The sequence below is a fragment of the Propithecus coquereli genome, unplaced genomic scaffold (assembly GCF_000956105.1).
Source record: "Propithecus coquereli isolate 6110/MARCELLA unplaced genomic scaffold, Pcoq_1.0 Scaffold252, whole genome shotgun sequence".
NCBI classification, from domain to species: Eukaryota; Metazoa; Chordata; class Mammalia; order Primates; family Indriidae; genus Propithecus; species Propithecus coquereli.
Window position 1 is genome coordinate 4,979,916 of NW_012148086.1, and position 19,762 is coordinate 4,999,677.

Here is a 19,762-nt window from a genome sequence, read left to right on the forward strand (position 1 = left end):
TGGACTCAGAAGGGCTACTGAGTGCAGCTGCAATGAAAGTTTCTCAGTACTGTTTGGAGGGACTTGCTCAAGATCCCTGTGGGTCGCAACCAGCAGAGGACATGGCTCCCTTCTGGGACCGTGTGAGCCGCGGATTAAGCAGCAGAATCTGGGGCTCCTTGGAAGGAGGGGAAGCACGTGGGCTGGTTGATGGTCAGCCAGTTCAATCTGCTACCTGGGCCCTCTCAGAGCCCACGGCACTCACCTCGGCCTGCCAGACGGGGTTCACGGTGTTGCCTATGATCTTGGACCTCCTCTCCTGCCCGTGGTGAGGGAGGGCAGGGAAGATGCTGTGCTTCCCAGGCTGGATGGAAATCTTCAGATAAGGGTCTGGGTTGAAAAACATCCCTTTCTTCAACCCCATGGCCTGGAAATCTATAAGATAAAGGATATTTTCATTTAAATATGCTTTAGTAAGGTTAATGCCTGGCGTTGAGGTAGCTACACTTTTCACGAGAGGCCCATCGGCCCTGTCTGGACTGCATTTCTGGTGCTTCTCAGGCATGTTAAGATAAAGGGGTTGGGGCGAGGGTCACCTCAGGAAAGGTGGGGACACAGAGGCAGGAAATCCAGCTTTGGATATTCGACGGGTCCGGTTTTAAAATTCCTCTGCAAGGTGGAGACATAAGGAAAACAAGGGCTGTAGTTTCACAAGAAATATGGACTTCACTGAGTAAGGAGAGAGAGAATTAGCAGAAATAAAGAGAAAGGAGAGGGTTAAAAGAGCAGAGAACATAGACACTGGTGGAAAGAACACAGAAAACACAGCCTCTGTGGGGCTAAGTGCGTATCAGTGAGGAGAGCTCGTAGAAGCCTGTTGCCGGGGAGGCCAAGACCTGAGAATCCAGCTGTTCCACTTAACTGAAGGTATCTGATCATGGACAATTCGTGCTAAATGGAGAGAGAGAGAGAGAGAGAGGGAGAGAAAGAGAGAGAGAGAAAGAGAACAAGACTGTTTGTGACAATGGTTTATAATTGTTCTGAAATGATCTGAAGTCACTTTATATTTATTGGAAATATATTTATGATGTCAAGGAAGATAATTTTTAATTTTTTTAAATTTTTTGAGACCATGTCTTACTTTGTCATGCGGACTGGAATGAAGTGGTATCATCATAGCTCACTGCAACCTCAAATTCCTGGGCTCAAGCGATCCTTCTGCCTCAACCTCCTGAGCAGCTGGGACTACAGGCCGCCACACCCAGCCGATTTTTCTATTTTACTGTAGAGACAGGGTCTCACTTGTGCTCAGGCTGGTCTCGAACCCCTGGCCTCAAGTGATCCTACCACCTTGGCCTCCCAAAGTACTAGGATTACAGGCGTGAGCCACCGTGCCCAGCCAAGGAAGATAATTTTTAAAGCTTTTCTGTTATTGAAATATTTTCCAAACAAAATTATTCACATTTATATACAAGTGAAACAAACTGAGGCATAAAGATACACAGAATCATTGATTCTCAATCACGGTATGAGTTGTGAGGTGTTTAAGTAATTTGTTACTGATGAAAAAGTTCATATACATTTACTCAGAAGTTATTTTGAGTTGATTCAAGGTTATCTCCATAATGAAATTACTCTTACTCTCTTGCATTATAATATACTTCCATGAAGGGAAAAAGGGCAGAAAGTACAAGCATCACAGAAATTTGCAACACCCAGGCTATGGCCCTAGGAGTCAGGAGTGTGCAGACAAAAGTTAACATAGTAGCCTGAGACTTTCCTTAGAAAGGCCTGTTTATAAGGTTGGCTCTTGTCTATGGTGTCTGGGAAGCCAGATTTCAAGGGGGTTCCCACCTCCCCAGAACTGTAAGAGTGGCTCACTGTGCCCAAACTTTGTGCAAACTATGTGGTTTATGATGAACACTGATTTTCTTCTGGGAGTCTGGAATTTTGGTACATGCCAAGCAGAAGATGGAAACCCTGAACACTGAGACTCTGAGAAGCTTCCCTGGTGGACATTTCATATGTGCTGGCACAGTTCGTGCTGCGGGAAGGACACGTGTCTGTGGGCTCTCCTGGGAGAGGCCCCTTGGCAGCTTGCTCCTGGCTTCCTGCAGACTTTGCCCTGTGCACCTTCCCCCTGTGCTGACTTTGCGTTGTCCTTTCACTGTAGTAAATCACAGCCATGAGTACTGCTAGACTCTGCGTCCTGTGCATTCTCCTAGTAAGTTCTGGAACCTGGAGTGGTCCTGGGGACCTGACCTTAAGTGTGAAAGACATATACACTACATCCATCATAGAAGAATGACTACCATCACCTGCCATTTATTGCTAGTTCCTAAATTCTGGAAACCAGTCTTTGCACTTAAAATACATTAACTGATTTAATCCCAACTACGAACTCCATAAAGCAGAGATTATACCCCCAATTTGAGAAAAAGAAAATGGAGGCTCACAGGTTTTCGTGGCTGGTCAATGTCAGAGATAAGATTTGAACCTGTCTCTTTGATTCCAAAGTCTGTGCTGTTAACCAATATGTTATATTATCTTTTTATAAAAATGTCAACTTTGGCATAGGTCAAATGCTCAAGTATAAACGAATCTTTTTCTATACTCTTTATTCTGTTCTATCAAACAACTTGTCTATATCTGCATCGATATATCTTTATCAAATATTTGATATCTGGTAATTCTTCATTATTCTTATTTTTTGAAAATGATAACACCTTGCTTCACCACTCACATTTATTCTTCCAGATAAATCTTACTAAATTTTAATAACTCCCTTCAAAAAATTGGGATTTTGATTGGAACTGCACTGAATTTATACATTACTTTTGGGAGAATTAGTAGCGTTACAAAACTGAGACTTCCCACCCAGGGGAAGTCTTCTTTCATGTGCTTCAGTAAACTTTTATGCTGTTCTCTATAAGGGCTTACATTTAAGTTCGATCTGGATACTTACTGAAATATATGTTTCATGGAGTAAGAGTATTTGAAAACTGCTGCAATAAGAGGTATAAATTAAAAGTGCACTGAACTGGGAGTCATTTTACCTAGATTTTAGTTCTGGAGCACTCACTATTGAACTTTGTAACTGTCAGTAAATCAATTTAACTCTTTCAGATCTTAATTATTTCAACTGTGACATTGTTGGGAGGGATGTCTATAAGAGCACAAGAGTTCTATGATTTTCCAAAAACAAATGATATTTAATTTTCTCCCACTTTCGCCTGTATTATTTTGTGTTCTGATGATGAACATGTGCACATTTATTATAACATTTTTAAATATAGAAGGAAAAGAAACAGAATTTTAAAATTATTTTAAATTGTATCCTCCAGTGGCAACCCTGGCCAAACTTCTTTCTTATTTTCTTCTAGTATTTTTCTTTGCATAGTTGTGACCATACTCTATATTCAACAATGCATCCTATATTTTTTCTTTTGCCTTGAATTATATATGTAGAGGACCAGAATATGCCACCCTATTATATGTAAGAGACCAGAATACAATATCTAAAAATATGTCACTTTGGCATAAGGATTATTTTGAGCTGAAAGGAATTGAGAAGAAGCAGATACAAGAAAAGCTCTCTGTCCTTTCCCTATTTGCCTAAAGGCAGGGCATACATTTATGAAGGTGTCCCTCCTCCTCTCTCTACCAGGGGGGCTGAAGGTTGATCACCAGAGCTGACTTCAGACTCTTACCAACCAAGAGATGGCACCAAGGAATCTGCATAATGAACTTTACTAACAGGCATTTATCTACCATAGTTTTCCCACAATTTTCTGTCCCTAGAGATTCAAGGTTTTTTTCCTTTGTCTTGTCACTTCTCCAAAATTGCATTGTTCTTTTAAAAGATGCTATATAAGCCAGAATTCTAAGCCACCTCTTAGAGATTTACTCATTTTTCCTCCCATGTATACAATACATACACATGTTAATAAACTTCTGTTTATTTTTCTCTTGTTAATTTGTCTTTTAAAGTTACAGGGAGTCCCCAGCTAAGAACTCATGAAGCATAGAGGAAAAATTATTTTTCCTCCCCGATAATATCATAAGGATGTTCTCATGCCTTTTAGAACATTTTGTATGTGTAATTCTTAACAGTATATAGTATTTAATCATTTGGCTCAATGGCAATTTATTTAGCTAGTCCCTAATTTTGTATGTTTGTGATTAAATCTCTATTTGCATTTATGATTGTTTTTAACTTACAGTACTAAAGGTGTAATAGATTGGAAATTAAAGGAATAATACCTGGGAAATTTATTACCTCCAAGAAGTGGTAAAAACAGAAAATATGAATCGATTTGGAAGTAAAGCATTTGTATAAACAATCTGGCTTTGATATGTTCATGGCACTCTTGAAGCTTTCTAGAGAAGGCAATTCCATTATCTACCTGTCTGGTTATTTCTCATTTTAAACCCTAAACAGAAAATCTGTCCTTTTATATTGAAGAGTCTCCATTTCTTGAACTTTCTTGGATTTTCTCTCTGTATGCTGCAGTACATGCTCACACATTACTTTCAGGTAGCTGCAAGGGTGGTGTTCTTTGAGCCCTTGCAAACCTGAGAATATGCTCCTCTTGCCTTCCCGCATAAATGACAAGCTGGTGGACACAGTGATCTTGGGGTAAAACACGCTATGTTCAAAATTCTATAGGCTGTGCTTCATTATTCTGGCATCTCAGGGGGCAAGTTTGATATTAGCATGAGGTTTGTTCTTTTGTAAGTATCATGCTTTTTCAGCCCAGATATCTACGGTGGCTTTATTTGAAAAAATTTTTAAAAGATTTTTCTGGGTGTTGGTCTCTTTACATATATTATTTTTTCTTAGCATCTGATGGTCTTCTTTAAGTTAAAGACTCAAAATTTATCTTCAGCTCAAAGTTTTCTTCTATTACTGTCTCTGTTCAATTTGTTCTGATTTCTTCATCAAAAAACACGGATTGATCATGTGTTGGCTCTGTGGGTATCATCCATCCTTTCTCCTCTCACCCTTTCTGTGTCTGGCCCTTCATCCATGCCTTCTGGGAGGACTCTCAAGGCAGCCTGCAGGTCACTAGTTCCAGTTCTGTAGTGGTGATTGTGCTCTATGCTGCTTTCTGATGCTCACTTTTAATTCTATGATCGCACCTTTTAGAGTTTGTCTTAAATCCATCCTTGATTGTGGTAGACAGAAAAATGGCGCCGCAAAGATGTTCATGTCCTAATCCCTGGAACCTGTGAATATGTTACGTTACATGGTGAAAGGGACTTTGCTGACGTGATTCAGTTAAGGATCTTGAGGTGGGGAGATTACCCTGGACTATGGCTGGGCCCAGCGTAATCACGGGGTTCTTAGAAGATGGAGGCAGGAAGGGCAAAGTGGGGAGAGGGCAATGTGATGACGAAGTGCAGACAGGAGTACGGCAGCCACAAGCCAAACGCTGGCAGCCTTTAGGAGCTGAAAGCGGCAAGGAGTGGATTCCACTGGAGCTCCCAGAAGGAACTAGCCATGGTCATGCCTTGATTTTAGTCCCTTAAGTTTCATTCTGGACTTCTGACCTCCAGATCAGTAAGAGTGCATTTGTGTTGCTTTAAGCCACGACGTTTGTGGTAATTTGTTACAGCAGCAATAGGAAACAAATAGACTTGACTCTCTAAGTTTTTATTTTTGATAGCTTAAAGAACTCCCTTATCATCCTTTCTCATCCCAGATCTCTTACTTAATATGTCTTGTACTTTCCTGTATTTTATTGAGGGTACAAGCAGATGAGTGACAAATACTTTACTTCTCTTTAGTAGATATCTGTCAACAGGATACTTTCTTTTTCTCTTGAGTGTTACGTTCTTCAACTTTTTAATTGGGTGGAATCTTTTCTCCAGGCATACTTCAAGTCAGAATTTCTACTATTTATCCACGAACAGGTCTTGTAGTCCCAGTGCTTGTCCCTCTTTAGTTAGTCTGGTTGTCCAGCTGCCTCTGTTGGAACCCTGCCTCTGCTTTTACACTCAGAGCTGACCAGCACCGAGTCAATTTTTGATATTTTGTGGGCTTTGCTTTGGTATATATTTGATCTTTCTATCTTGTCTTCCTTTGGAGCATGGAACTTATTTTGATATTTTTAGCAGTATTTACTTTTTTTTTCCTAGACAGACACAGTGAATTAAATACACATATACACATCAAACTGCTAAGTATTATACTTCCGTGACCATTCCAGGCTTGCTCCTTTAGCTGCTAACTTTATATCCCTGGTCACGTTCTGTTGCTGGGGATTGTTGTCTTGGAATAAGCATAAGAAAAACGACATATTGGGAGACTATAGGAGATGAAGCAACCCCGATCACCTTAGAAAGTAGCTTTGTGAGCCAAGCTGGGGTGGGGGTGAAACTGTCTATATTAAAATAATGTAGAGCCGTAAGGTATAAATAGTAATCAAAGTCTGATTTTTATAAAAGTATAGATATAGCCAGAAGTTAACCAGCCATTGTTTCCTAACTTCCTTACTGCTGTAACTGGTTACTGCTTAATGGCATGTATCCTTCCTGACAGATGCAAGATTTGAGACACCCCCTACCACTTCTATAGATAACATTGCCATTGTGAAGCCCAAAGACTTGTGCTTCTTTAGATAACATTGCTATTATAAAGGCTAAGACTGGTCTTTGAAGTATTTTTCAGACTCTGCATTCTGGGAGGACTCAGTGATGCCAACCAGACCTGTGGTAGGCGTGGGAATGGATCCAACAGCCTTCAGACCAGGGGGGTCTCAACTGAGAAGATGATCTCTGCTTCCCAACCCTTTGAGTTCATCCCCAGCCGATCGGCAGACCCAATTCCCTAGCCCTCCAACCACCACACTATCTTTAAAAACCCTTTCTCCCAAATTCTTGGGGAGACAGATTTGAGAACTTCCGCCCACCTCCTTGCATGGCTCCTGTGATATTAAACTCTTTCTCTGCTATGACCCTGCAGTCTCAGTGCATTGGCTTCCTCTTGAGCAGTGGGCAATGAACCTGGTTGGGCTGAAACAGGGGAAGTCTCCTTTCCTCTGGTAGGTCTGTGAGCACATGTCTACATGGCAGAGGCTAAACAGGGCCCAAGGAATAAAAACTTTGTCCCTTCCCCGCTCTGCCTACCCTGAACTTAGCACCCGTCTTAGGCTTTGTGACTTCACTGGAGCTTTGTTAGTGAACACATAGTTGTGTAATATTCCTGGTTTCTACTGTTGTTGTAGTTGGTACTAATAAATATTATTTCTCCAGGAACCTGAGAAGGGCAAAGCAGGAGTTGTTAGCTTTTGCCCTAGTAATACAAATCATTGCGTTTCTTCTTTTTTTCTTTCAACATAGGCAGGCACACGCTAAAGTTGTCAGTGGATCTTTAGACACACATTTGCTTCACTGGGTTCACTTAGGCTTGAAAAGCCCCAGTTGACTGTCCATCCCCCAAGGAGGCTTGTGTGCTTCATGCCCGTGAGCTCTGATCCCGGGCACTCATGGCCGGCAACATTTGTTGGTTTGCAAACTAAGGTAGCAGCTTTCACGTGCTCAATAGGGTCCTCAGGCTTCATGCCTTTGTGTCCTCCTAAAGACCACTTAGGGTGGGATTGAGTGAGTCAAGCTCTGAGCTTTGTATACCATTTTAGTCAAAACTGCTCAATTTTTCTTTTAAACTTTTAATTTTGGAGTAAATTTAGATTTACAGAAGAATTTCAAGGATAGTACAAAGATTTCCCACATACCCTTGACCCAGTTTTCCCCATGGCTAACATATTACAGAACCATGGTACATTCATGGAAACAAAAACTTTCACTTACTCGTAACTATTAAACTAAGATACTATTAATTAACAGACTGTAATTGGATTCCACTGATTTTCTTTTTCATGAATGTGCTCTTTGAGCAGCTCAGTTTTTATCTGTTTTATCCATTGGGCTCCATATGAAGGTTTGTTTCGACAAAGGGTTGGGTAGCTGCTTCTCTCCCCAGCTTCCCCCAACCTTTCCTTTATATACTCTCACTTGGGCCACTTGGCTCTGCAGGAAAAGTAGGGTAGCAGCCTCTCTTCCCATCATCTCAAAGGGCTTTTGCATCTATGACTTACTGAATTCTCTGTTATCCTTATAAGGTCAAGAGGAATTAAGATTTTTAAAACTTTTGCTTTACAGATGGAGAAACTGAGGCATGGAGAGATTGAGTAACTTGTAGTTAAGGGTCAAATTGAAGCAGGTCTTCTAACTCTTAGTTGCCATTCTTATTCTCTCCTCAAGGCCTCTAGGTGACCAGAACATACCTGAGAGAGAAAAGCTGATCAGCCTCCGACTTCCTTGCCCTGGGACAGTCTCATCAGAGCCAATGCTTTTAAAAATCTGTAAGAACAAGGAAAACGGGAGACAAGCAAAACAAGCATTGAAATGGGCATTCACATTCCAACACAAACATGCTGAATCACAGTTATTTCTCCAGCTACAGGCAAGGAAGACAGTGATTTCACTGGGCAACTATTGATTAAAAGAGGCTTCTAGCAGCCTAATGTCTTTCCCAGTAATAGAGGATCTGCTAGTGGGCGGGAGGGCTGCTTTTCAGAAAACTGGAAATCAACAAATGCAATTAGTTAAACATTAAAGGCCCTTTGTAACTATGTATGCAAACAATGCCTTTTTACATTCAAATTTGCAAAAGGTATTTATTAAAGCAGGGCCCAAGGCAATAGAATGATAGGTCAATAGATGTTTACTGTTATAATTATAATTGGTTTCCATTTAGTGAAGTGTAGTGTTGAGCTGCTATATCTCTGCTTTTTATTATTATTTAGGGATTTCCAGGAAACTCTTTATTAAGTAGGTGTCTGAACATGGCATTAAGAAGCTACTCCAAGGTCTCTCTTAATTAATTGATTGCCTTCCTGGGAAATTTCAGAGCACAAATGTGGATGGATTACCTGTAGTCTGGTAGGTATTAGCAAACCAGGCTGTTAAGACATTTTATTTTTCAATATTGCTCAATATATGTTAATAGGTTAATCAAAACAGCTGGAGTCCTGCCTCCCATTCTCTTCTAGGAGATTTTTATTACTAAATGATTTTGAGGATTTATTTGAAGGCAGAATAACTCTTCCTATTTACCTTTGCATGTGTTGTATGATTGAAGAAAATAATTTTTAAAATCTGAGTGTTAAAGCAAATCCACACAGTGTCCACTTTTTAGAAGATACTATGTACTGAGGAAGAGAAAAATGGAAAACTCCATAATCTCTTGTTCAAAGTCTCCCTGTAGATTGTAGTCTCTTCCTTCTCTCAGTACTTTTGATGCTCTGAGTTGTGATTGGATATTCCCATCAACCTGCCTCATATGAGACCAGGAAGAATGACTCAGGTGTCTTTAGGATTCACAGCCTCAGCCCCAGGGGAGTACAAAGGAATTATTGTATCACCTCATGTTGAAGCAGGTGCCGCTGGTACGTCTGCCAGCTGGGCTGCAGCTTGCCAGCAAATCTTGGTATATCTGCCCTGAGGCCCAAGTGTGAGTACATTTCAGGGACACTGGCTGCTTAAACCAACATAGGAGACACATGGAAGAGGGCTTGGCATCAAGTGAGATAAGAGATAGCCAAACTCTTTGGCAGGTTTCTGTCCCTTAGAGTTTCATTCCATAATAAAGACCCAGAGTGAGACGAGGCTGGGATTGGTGAGCTGGCTGGGCCTGAGCTTTTTCCCATCAGAGAGCCTGTAACAGAGGGAAGGGCCTGAAGGAAAAAAAAAAAAAGATTTTCTGCCTCTTTAAAAAACTTCCCCCACTCTTTTTGGGAACTGCAGCCTGCATCCCTGAGGCAGGTTAAGTCCTCTGTTAAAAGAGATAGCTCCATCTCAGGAGTTCACAGGCTTTGTCTTTGGCGGAGATGGGACAATCAGAATCGTTAACCACAATAGCCTAGAATTGAAGGCCCTCCCTTTAAAAGCTCTGTATTTCTGCCTATGTGGAGGAAATTTGGATTTTGAGACTATAAGGTCTGCCATTTTTCCTCCTTTGTCAGCAAAGTAATCTCTTTCCTCCTCCCAAAAACACTTGTCCTCGTTTTTCTGATTCAGCCACTTGTACAAGTGCCCAGTTTTCGGTAACAAAACCAACCCAAGGTTCAAGTTCCATTTCTACCTCTGAATCTCTGAAATGTTCACACGAGCAAATAGTAAGCAACTAAACACATCTTACACATGTTTATAGAGCACTTTTGAGCATGTTTCCCTCATTAGAGCTTCATAATATGACTATTAGGTGGGAAGGCATCTCATTTCAAGTTCTACAGAAAGGCCTGTAAACGGAAAGGGCAAAGCCATCTGTAGGGGCCTAAAAAAATAAAACATAAAATTCCAAGTCAACTGCATCCCAAGAGAATCTCCCAACCGCTGAGACACCTGAGACAGAAGACAGGAGAAGGCCCATCAAAGGGGCTAGAAAACATGTAACACAGATGAGTGCCAATTATGTGCCAAGCACAGAGCCTGTTCTTCTATACATACTTTTTTTAACTGTTTAAAAAATTAGGCATTATTCACTCCCACATCCCATTTACAAATGTGAAAGCTGAACTGAGAACAATTCAATGACTTCTCAAAATTCACCTGGAGTGAGTCAATGTCTGGTCCGAAAGACTTAAATAAAACAAGAGTTGCAGAACCCACTATGCCCAGCCCATAGAGTTCATTAACCCCCTTCGGACATTTCTTAAGATCCAGCCTGGCTGCTTGTCTTTCTTTTGCTTATATTTTGTTCATATTCTGCCTGCTTCCCTCTTCTTTCTGATGCTGCTATCACCAAACCAGCTTCCAGAGTCTTCACAACTCCTGCTTTCTTTATTGCCTTGAAGGCAAGGCATGGGCTTCCCAATTTTAGGGCACTTCTGTTAAACACTATGGGGAAAAAGAGAGGGATTGGAAAAATGAGACATATCTCCTACATTTTTCATGGAGGGAATTGGAAATAATGTGTTAATTAATTAGGAATGATTTTCTTTTCTATGACTGCTTTTGACCATACAGGACTGCATATTTTAGCACCAGGAGTAAATCTTCTTCAGGCAAAGAACTGCTGCGTTTGAGAGGCTCAGTGTTTGGCTTATTAAAAAGAAGGTAATGAGGATGCACAGAAGTGCTGTGTGAATGAGCATGCTAGCTGGGATCAATCAAACACTGGATTTTCCCTGATGATTTTCAGGCTATAAAGCTATGCTTCTTTAACATAGTTTCTTGTGTAGTGCAGATTGTTCTAAAAGTGGGAACATGATAGATTGAACCGAGTCCTAAGAAATAACTGGGTCATGTTTGCTATAGAGCAGAAGTTCTCCAACTTTAGTGTCCTTCAGAATCACCTGCAGGCTTGATAAAACACAGATTGCTGGGACCATCCCGAGAAGGTTTCATTTTGTAGGTCTGGGGAGGGCCCCGAGTCTGCTTTTCTAACAAGTTCCTAGGTGATATTGCTGTTGCTGGGGAACCACATTTTGAGAAGCACCAGTCTCAAGTGTCTTAAATGGTAATAGAAAGATAGGTGTCTTAAAGTCCCTAACTAAACCTCAGCAACCCTCAAAACTGCCTTGACCCTGGTTCTGAGTGTGAGAGTCAGGTTCTGGTGACCTTGGCCCATGGTGGTCCCTGTTCCAAGTGCTCAGGCCTGCACCTTCTATCAGGAACAAATGGCCGATTTCTTTGCATCCCCACTGCTGGCACCTTGAGTTTTTTTTTGAGACAGGGTCTCATTCTGTCACCAAGGCTAGAGTGCAGTGGTGTCATCACAACTCACTGAAACCTCAAACTCCTGAGCTCAAGCAATTCTCCTGCCTCAGCCTTCCAAGTGGCTGGGACTATAAGTATGTGCCACCATGCCTGCCTAACTTTTCTATTTTTTATAGAGACAGGGTCTCTCTCTTGCTCAGGCTGGTCTTAAACTCCTGGCCTCAAGCCATCCTTCTGCCTTGGCCTCCCAAAGTGCTAGGGTTACAGGCATGAGCCATCGTGCCCACCGAGGTCCTCTTACTTTCTTGTCTGGACTATTACCCAGCCAACAACTGGTCCCTTGGTCTGTGAGTAGGAGTTGTTACTCCACTCTCTATGGGCCAATCATTCTCACCTGATTCAAACCCATCAAAGCCACCCACTGGGCACAGATAAGGCTGTGGGCTATATGGTCCATGGTCCAAAATTGCTATATTTTCTTTGGCCCATAGAGTATTTGAGTTTTTAAAAAATTAGTTTTCAACATATCCTTTTAAATCAGAAGATTCATTTAAATGTTCTATTTAATGAGCAACATATACACATCCTTGGGAAAAAATTTTAAAGTGCAGATGGAACCAAAAAGGAGCTGAATAACCAAAGCAATTCTAAGTAAAAAGAACAAAGCTGGAGGCATCACATTACCTGACTTCAAATTATACTACAAGGCTATAGTAACCAAAACAGCATGGTACTGGCATAAAAATAGACACAGAGATCAATAAAACAGAAGAGAACACCCAGAAATAAAGCCTCATACTGATAGCCAATTGATCTTTGACAAAGTCAACAAGAACATACACCGGGGAAAGGACACACTTTTGAATAAATGGTGCAGGGAAAATTGGATTGCCACATGCAGAAGAATGAAACTAAACCTCTATCCCTCACCATATACAAAAATCAACTCAGGATGGATTAAAGACTTGAATGTAAGACTTTAAAATATAAAACTACTAGAAGAAAACCTGGGGAATATTCTTCTAGACATTGGATGGGCAAAGAATTCATGACTCAGACCTCAAAAGCACAGGAGACAAAAACAAAAATAGTGGTCAGGTGCAATGGCTCATGCATGCAATCCCAGCACTTTGGGAGGCTGAGGTGGGAGGATCACTTGAGGCCTAGAGTTCAAGGCCAGCCTGGGCAATATATTAAAGAGACCCTGTTTCTACAAAAAAATTTTATTTTATTTTAGCCTGGCATGGCAGTATGCCCCTGTAGTCCTGGCTACTCAGGAGGCTCAGGTGGGAGGATCACTTGAACACAGGAGTTTGAGGTTATAGTGAGCTACGATTGCATCATTGCACTCAAGCCTGGGTAAGAGAGTGAGACCTTGCCTCTAAAAAAACAATCAAAGAAACCAAAAAAAAAAAAACTTTCCAAAAAAACCCCCTAAAACAAAAGATAAACAGGACTTAATTAAGCTACAAAGCTTCTGAACAGCAAAAGAAATAGTCAACTAATCAACACAGTGAACAGTCTGCAGAATGGTAGAAAATATTTACAAACTATACATTTGACAAGGCACTAATATCCAGAATTTTACAAGGAACTCAAACAATAACAAAAAAACCCAAATAGCACCATTAAAAAGGGTGCTAAGCATAAGTGCATATATAAGAATAACATTTATTGGATGTCGGGCAGAGGGGAGGGGATAGGAGGGGACGGGTATATGCATACACAAAAAGTACGATGTGCACCATCTGGGGAATGGACACACTTGAAACTCGGACTTGGTGGGGGAGGGGGCGCAAGAGCAACATACGTAACCTAAACATCTGTACCCCCATAATATGCCAAAATAAAAAAAAAAGGGTGCTAAGGACACGAATAGACATTTTTCAAAAGAAGACAAACAAATGGCCAATGAGCGTGTGAAAAAAATATTTAACATCACTAATCATCAGAGAAAGAGAAATCAATTTAAAACTACAATGAGATATCTTATACCAATCATAAAAGCTATTATGAAAAAAGACAAAAAATAACAGATGTTGGTGAGGATGCAGAGAAAAGGGAACTCTTATATTAATACACTGTCGGTGGCAATATAAATTAGTGCAACCTATTTGGAAAACAACATGAAGATTTTTCAAAGAACTGAAAATAGAGTTACCATGCAATCCAGCAATTCCACTACTTGGTATCTACCTGAAATAAAATAAATCAGCACATAAAAAAGATAACTGCACTCATATGTTTATTGCAGCAATATTCACAACACAAAGGTATGGAATCAACTTAAGTGTTCATCGACAGAGGAATGTATGAAGAAAATGTGGTACATATACACGATGGAATACTATTCAGCCATAAGAAATGAAATGATGTCTTTTGCAGCAGCATGGGTGGAAATGAAGGTCAATATCTTAAGTGAAGCAGCTCAGCCACAGAAAGACAAATATGGCATGTTCTCACTTGTAAGTGGAAGCTAAATAACGTGTACACATGGAAGCAGAGTGTGGAATGATGGACAATGGAGACTTGGAAGAGTGGGGGGTGAATGAGGGGAAGTTGCTTGGTGGGTACAATGTGCATTGCTCCAATGATGGACGCACTGAACGCCCTGACTTCTTCACCACAGTGCAATATATCAATGTAGCAAAAAAAAAAAGAAAGGAAAAAAGCTTGATTTAATCATTTCACAGTGTATATAGATATCAAAACATCACATGTATACCATTAATATATGTAATTTTTTTTTTATCATTTATACCTTAATAAAGCATGGGAAAACTAAATGAAATAAAATAAAAACAATGGGCCCAATGCAAAGAATATAGCTTCTTTATAGAAATTAAGCTGAGAATATTTCAAATAGATAAATGCCCAATATTCTCTAATTAAATATTTCATATAATGGAAAAAAAGAATATTTACTTAAAATGTGGATTTCAGACTTCTTTTAAAAAATCAGAATGCCCAGCACCAAGCATCTGGTGCTGAGAAACAACAGCACTCTGTAGAAGCATCACACCTTCCCTGGCATCCTGTACCTGTGTTTCATCAATTCTAAGACACCCACTGCTTCACATTTTACATCTCCGACATCAGGGTGCTGCTAATCACTGATGTTTCTTGTAATTATAATTGGAAACTTTATTCTAGCGTGGCGATATGAAAATCAATGACTGGTCTTAACATCCATGGCACCTTAGATTTGAGAGAGTATAACCCTGACCTGACTCCTTGGAAGCTTCTGAATTTGTAATCCTTGCTGTGGCATTTAACCCCAAAATTTGATGTTGGCCATTGGTTTAAAGTAGATTTTATATAGCATAATAACCAAGTAATGTTTTATTTCTTCTTTCAAAGAGATTAAAAATTTAGGAGCTGATGTTGAATTCCCTGGATATTAAGTGGGTGGCTGGTCAGGGGGCATTTATGGAGGTGGTCACAGGTAGGCAGGTGACAATATGGTATTGAGAGATGGGAGGGCTGAAGCCAGCACTTCCCTCTCTCTGCCAGCTCCTGCTCATACTGTGTGGCCCAGGGCAAGGCAATCAATTACCCTAATGCTCAGTTTTCTTTTCCACCTAATGAAGACCATAATAGAACCTACCTCAATGAGTTCTCCTAATAACAGAATGACAAAATGGCTGTAAAACACTTAGCCAAAGGCTGGCGCATAATAAATACTCTAAGTTAGGCCAAAGTTGCTATTTATATTGTTATGTTTTTTAACTGCAAATGTTTTATTGTTAAGAATTATGTTAGCAGATTGCCTAATACCTGATTCCTTACTTTACAGATGAGGAATTGAACAGGTCAATGAAGGGACCTGCCTGAGGTCACGTAACTATAGCACCAGACAAACCAGGGCCCAGAGCCCTGAATTCACTGTAGAGGGGAAATCCATTTCCATTCATTAGATCGTTTGGTGGAGCTTAGGAGAGTTATAAATATCCCATACACTCAAAACCAACAAAAAACACTGATCTGTGTCTAACACCTGTGAGTTATCAGGATAGTACATTTGCATCCTTTTTAAAAGGCTTCCCACTTAGCTATCTTGCTGCTGTTAATACTTTCCGCATGTCTTCAAGTCTGTAAAGATCTAAAGATGGTGCTGTTGCTCTAGTAAGTTGTGGAATGCGGTAAATATACAGGCAGAAACAAGAGGGAAAGTTTCCTTTGAAAAAGTGTTTAAAATCCACTTTCTCCTTCAAACTTGAGGAACGTTAGAGAGTCCTTTAAACAGAAAGACACCAATGCTGTAGTAGTTTTGATGACTAAAGACCACAGGGAAAGACCTTGATCCTCTAAGACTCAGAAAAAGGTAGGACAGGAAGACTGATGACTAACCAGCATCCGCAACCTTGACCCACTGGACGCCAGCCCAAGGGAGGGGTTCAGGGGGGTCCAGAATGGGGGCTGATGGCTTCATTGCAAGAAAAAGTTGCTGTGAGAAGATGTGACCAAAAGTCAGTTCCGGAAGCTGCCTCTGTGCCTTGCATATGGCTGGATCATGTTTCTGTTCATTCAGACACCATTACAAACACACACCCCAGGAAAACAAATGCGCTGTCTGGCATGCCACACTCATCTGGATTGATTTAATATATTTTTCTATCCCCAGCGTTCCAGGGAGTTCACGTCAAGCTGCTATTTTAATTATTTTGTAAACAAAACCTGCCCCTATGTGAAATAAAAAATAAAAGCAACAGTACAGCAAACTTATGTTGGCTTCTGCGCCCTTCAGTTGGCTCAGACGGGAGAGCTGATGGGCATCCCACCCTCACCTGGGAGCTGATTTTAGAGCCCATGGACCTGGGATGAGGGAGCCCAGCTCAAGATTAGGGGTAGCAGGCCTGAAGCAAGTGGGAACGTCAGGATGGGAAGAACTTCTGGAAGGGTTTCATCAGAAGGTAGGAGAAACATGCAGGGAGTTAAGAGCACCTGGGGGGAGCTGTCTGAGCTTTGGCAGTGCTGCTTCTTCATGGCGGATGCACATCCCTGGGAGTGGGTTTCTGCATCGTGTGGCAGTTAGAAACTCTGGGCTGGGTTGGCATGACCTGGTGCCTCTCTTTCCTGAGGGGACGTTTCTGAGCTTTTGTGGCAGGCAGAATTCTAAGATGGGCCCCAAGACTTCCTGCCCCTGTGGTGTATGTGCTTTGAAAAATCCCAGGGACTGTGAATTACTCCTGTGACTGGGTTATATTATGTGTCACAGTTGACTTTAAGAAAGGGAGATTATATGGGTGGGCCTGACCTATTCATGTAAGCCTTTAAATCTGGAGAGAGAGTTTCGACACACCATTGCTGGCTTGAAGTTGGAAAGGACTGCATGGTGAGGAGTTCGGGCAACCCCTAGGAACTGAGAGTGGCCTCCAGCTGAGCCACCAAGGAAAGGGGTACCTTAGTCCTACAACCACAGGAACCGAATTCTGCCAACAATAAGAATGAGCTTAAAAGCAGACTTTACCTAGAACTTCCAGGTGAGAGGTCAGCCTAGCTGACACACTAATTATCAAGTATTTACCTTGCAATAGACTGAGCAGAGAATCCAGCCATGCTGTGCTGACCTAAAGAACTGAGAGCTAACTTTGTGAAATTTGTTAGACCGGTGGTACCCAACCTTTTCAGCACCAGGGACTGGTTTCATGGAAGACAATTTTTTCCATGGACCAGGAGAGTGAGGGATGATTTCAGGATGATTCAAGCACATTACATTTATTGTGCAGTCAAACCTCTCCGCTGATGATAATCTGTATTTGCAGCTGCTCCCCAGTGCTAGCATCACCACCTCAGCTCCACCTCACATCACCAGGCATTAGATTCTCATAAGGAACACAACCTAGATCGCTCACATGTGCAGTTTACAGCAGGGTTTGTGTTCCTATGAGAATCTAATACCACTGATGATCTGACAGGACGCGGAGCTTATGTGTTGATGTGAGCAATGGTGAGCGGCTGTAAATACAGATGAAGCTAACAGTTGCTTGCCTGCTGTTCACCTTCTGCCGCGCTGCCCTGTTCCTAATAGGCCACGAACCAGCACTAGTCTGAAGCCTGGGGGTTGGGGACTGCAGGGTTAGACAATAATAGGAAAGAATATCACCTTCTTTAATTGATTTCCTTTGTGACCCAGAGGTCATTTTCAACATATTCTTTTTCCTTGGGAGAAATATCTGCCTGGTTGTAAAGCCAACATTTGTATTTCTCCTGAGCAACTGTGTCCAGTTTCATCCCCTGGAAACCAGGCACTGTATAAATGGCCTTGCTCATCTGTTAGCAAAGGCTACGTGAACACAGAGATTGGACCCCCTTCCTAGCCAGCCCCAGGCTGTGTGTGCCCCCCGTGGTCAGAGGGCCTTCACCCAATCCTGGAGCCCCACTATTTATTGGCTAAAAGCACATGCTCATGTATCCCGTGAGTAGCCTGAAATCCTTTTTGGAGCACACAAGGAACACACACACACAATTTCCTTTGCATTTCCAGACTTTTAGGGCACTTTGTAGAGGTAGAAAATTGGCAGCTCTTGATTAACGATTGGGCCCATTGCTTTAAATTTAAAACACTTGAAAAGGTACTTTGATGGTAAAGAAAAATATATTAACCATATTATTTGGAAATGTAGCTAATTGTCTTAAAATAATTTTATCTTGTTTCCCAACTTTTTGAAAATGTTTGTGTGTATAGCACACATTATAGTTTATAGAATAATTTATGGTGTATTTTTATATACATAAAACTTACCCCTCTAGCCTCCTTGAAGGTTAAGTTCTCCTTAAGTGACAATCCTTGTATGTCCCCATGTCCCATACCTGTAACCACGTTGTGTACTCATGCACTGACAGATCATTCTTTTACTAAAGTCAAACCATGCCCACATATATCCCAAAAGCCTGGGGGACAGAAGTTGAGGGACTGTGTCACCAAAGCACATGAGGTGGAGAAGGGCAGTTAGAGAGGTGACGGCCCGGGGCTGCTATGAGTGTCACAGAGGGAGCTCGCCCACTGTCATCTCTGCTGAGGCCCTGGGAATGCCATGGGGAATGTGGCATCGTCCCTTAAGGAACTGATCTTTATATGCAGGGCACCTGATTGCTTCAATCCGAGCAGTCGCAGGTATGGCCGAGGTTTGCTCGGGAGGCTGTGGAAGTCCGGTGGGGAGAGTCAGCTCAGCCTAGGGGGTGTAGGGGACCAGAGGGAGGGTGGGTGCATCATCCAGGGTTCTCCAGAGAAACAGAACCAGTAGGATATATATAGACATAGAGAAAGAGATTTATTCTGGGAATTGGCCCACACAATTATGGAGGCTGGGAAGTCCCAAGATCTGCTGTCTTAAAGCTGGAAGCCCAGGAAGGCTGGTGGTGTAGTTACAGTCCAAGCCCGAAGGCCCAAGAACTAGAGAAGCCCACGACGTAAGTCCCAGTCCTGGTCTGAAGGTCTGAGAGATGGCTGTCCCAGCTCAAGCAGAGAGAGCACTTTCACCCTTCCTATCTTTTCTCTTCAGGCCCTCAACGATTGATTGCATGATGCCACCTTCACTGTCGAGGTGACCTTTACTCAGTCTACAGATTCAAATGCTAATCTTTTCCAGAAACACTGACAGACACACCCAGACATAGTGTTTTACCAGCTGTCAGGGCATTCCTTAGCCCAGTCAAGTTGACACATAACATCGACCATCACAGAGGGGAAGTGTGGGGCTGGCAGAAGTTGGTAGTGATGGCAGAAGCCTTCTAGAGGGAGAAGGTTCCTGAACTGGATATCTGGATGAGAGGAACAATCCAGATGTGTCTTCAGGGGCCTCCTGCTGCCTAGGGGCTGTTGGATCATGTGAAGAGTGGGTACTTCCCCTTCCCTCACCAGTGCAGGAAAGTTCTAATTCTCTTATTAAAAGCTGGTCAGAGTCTAATAACTTCACTCCTCCTGCCTTTTGCATCTTCAGGGGCTGCATGGAAGGCTCAGGCCCACTATCGCGTTGCCTACGTTGTGATTTTCAAAGACAGGATCTTTAACTAACAAAACTCACTTGGGGTATTTGTATATACAAGGAGGGCAATG

The 19,762-nt window shown here is 41.8% G+C and overlaps 1 protein-coding gene across 2 annotated transcripts in view; it reads right to left on the minus strand.

Moving 5' to 3' along the window:
- The window catches only part of HECW1 (HECT, C2 and WW domain containing E3 ubiquitin protein ligase 1), a 413,177-nt gene that overhangs the window by 155,533 nt on the left and 237,882 nt on the right, over positions 1 to 19,762 (minus strand). For both annotated transcript variants that reach the window (XM_012646903.1, XM_012646902.1), the window contains 2 exons: positions 8,268 to 8,343; positions 245 to 414 (listed from right to left, as the gene is read on the minus strand). In XM_012646903.1, the coding sequence (XP_012502357.1) occupies positions 245 to 414; positions 8,268 to 8,343 (246 nt within the window). The remainder of the gene's footprint in view (positions 1 to 244; positions 415 to 8,267; positions 8,344 to 19,762) is intronic.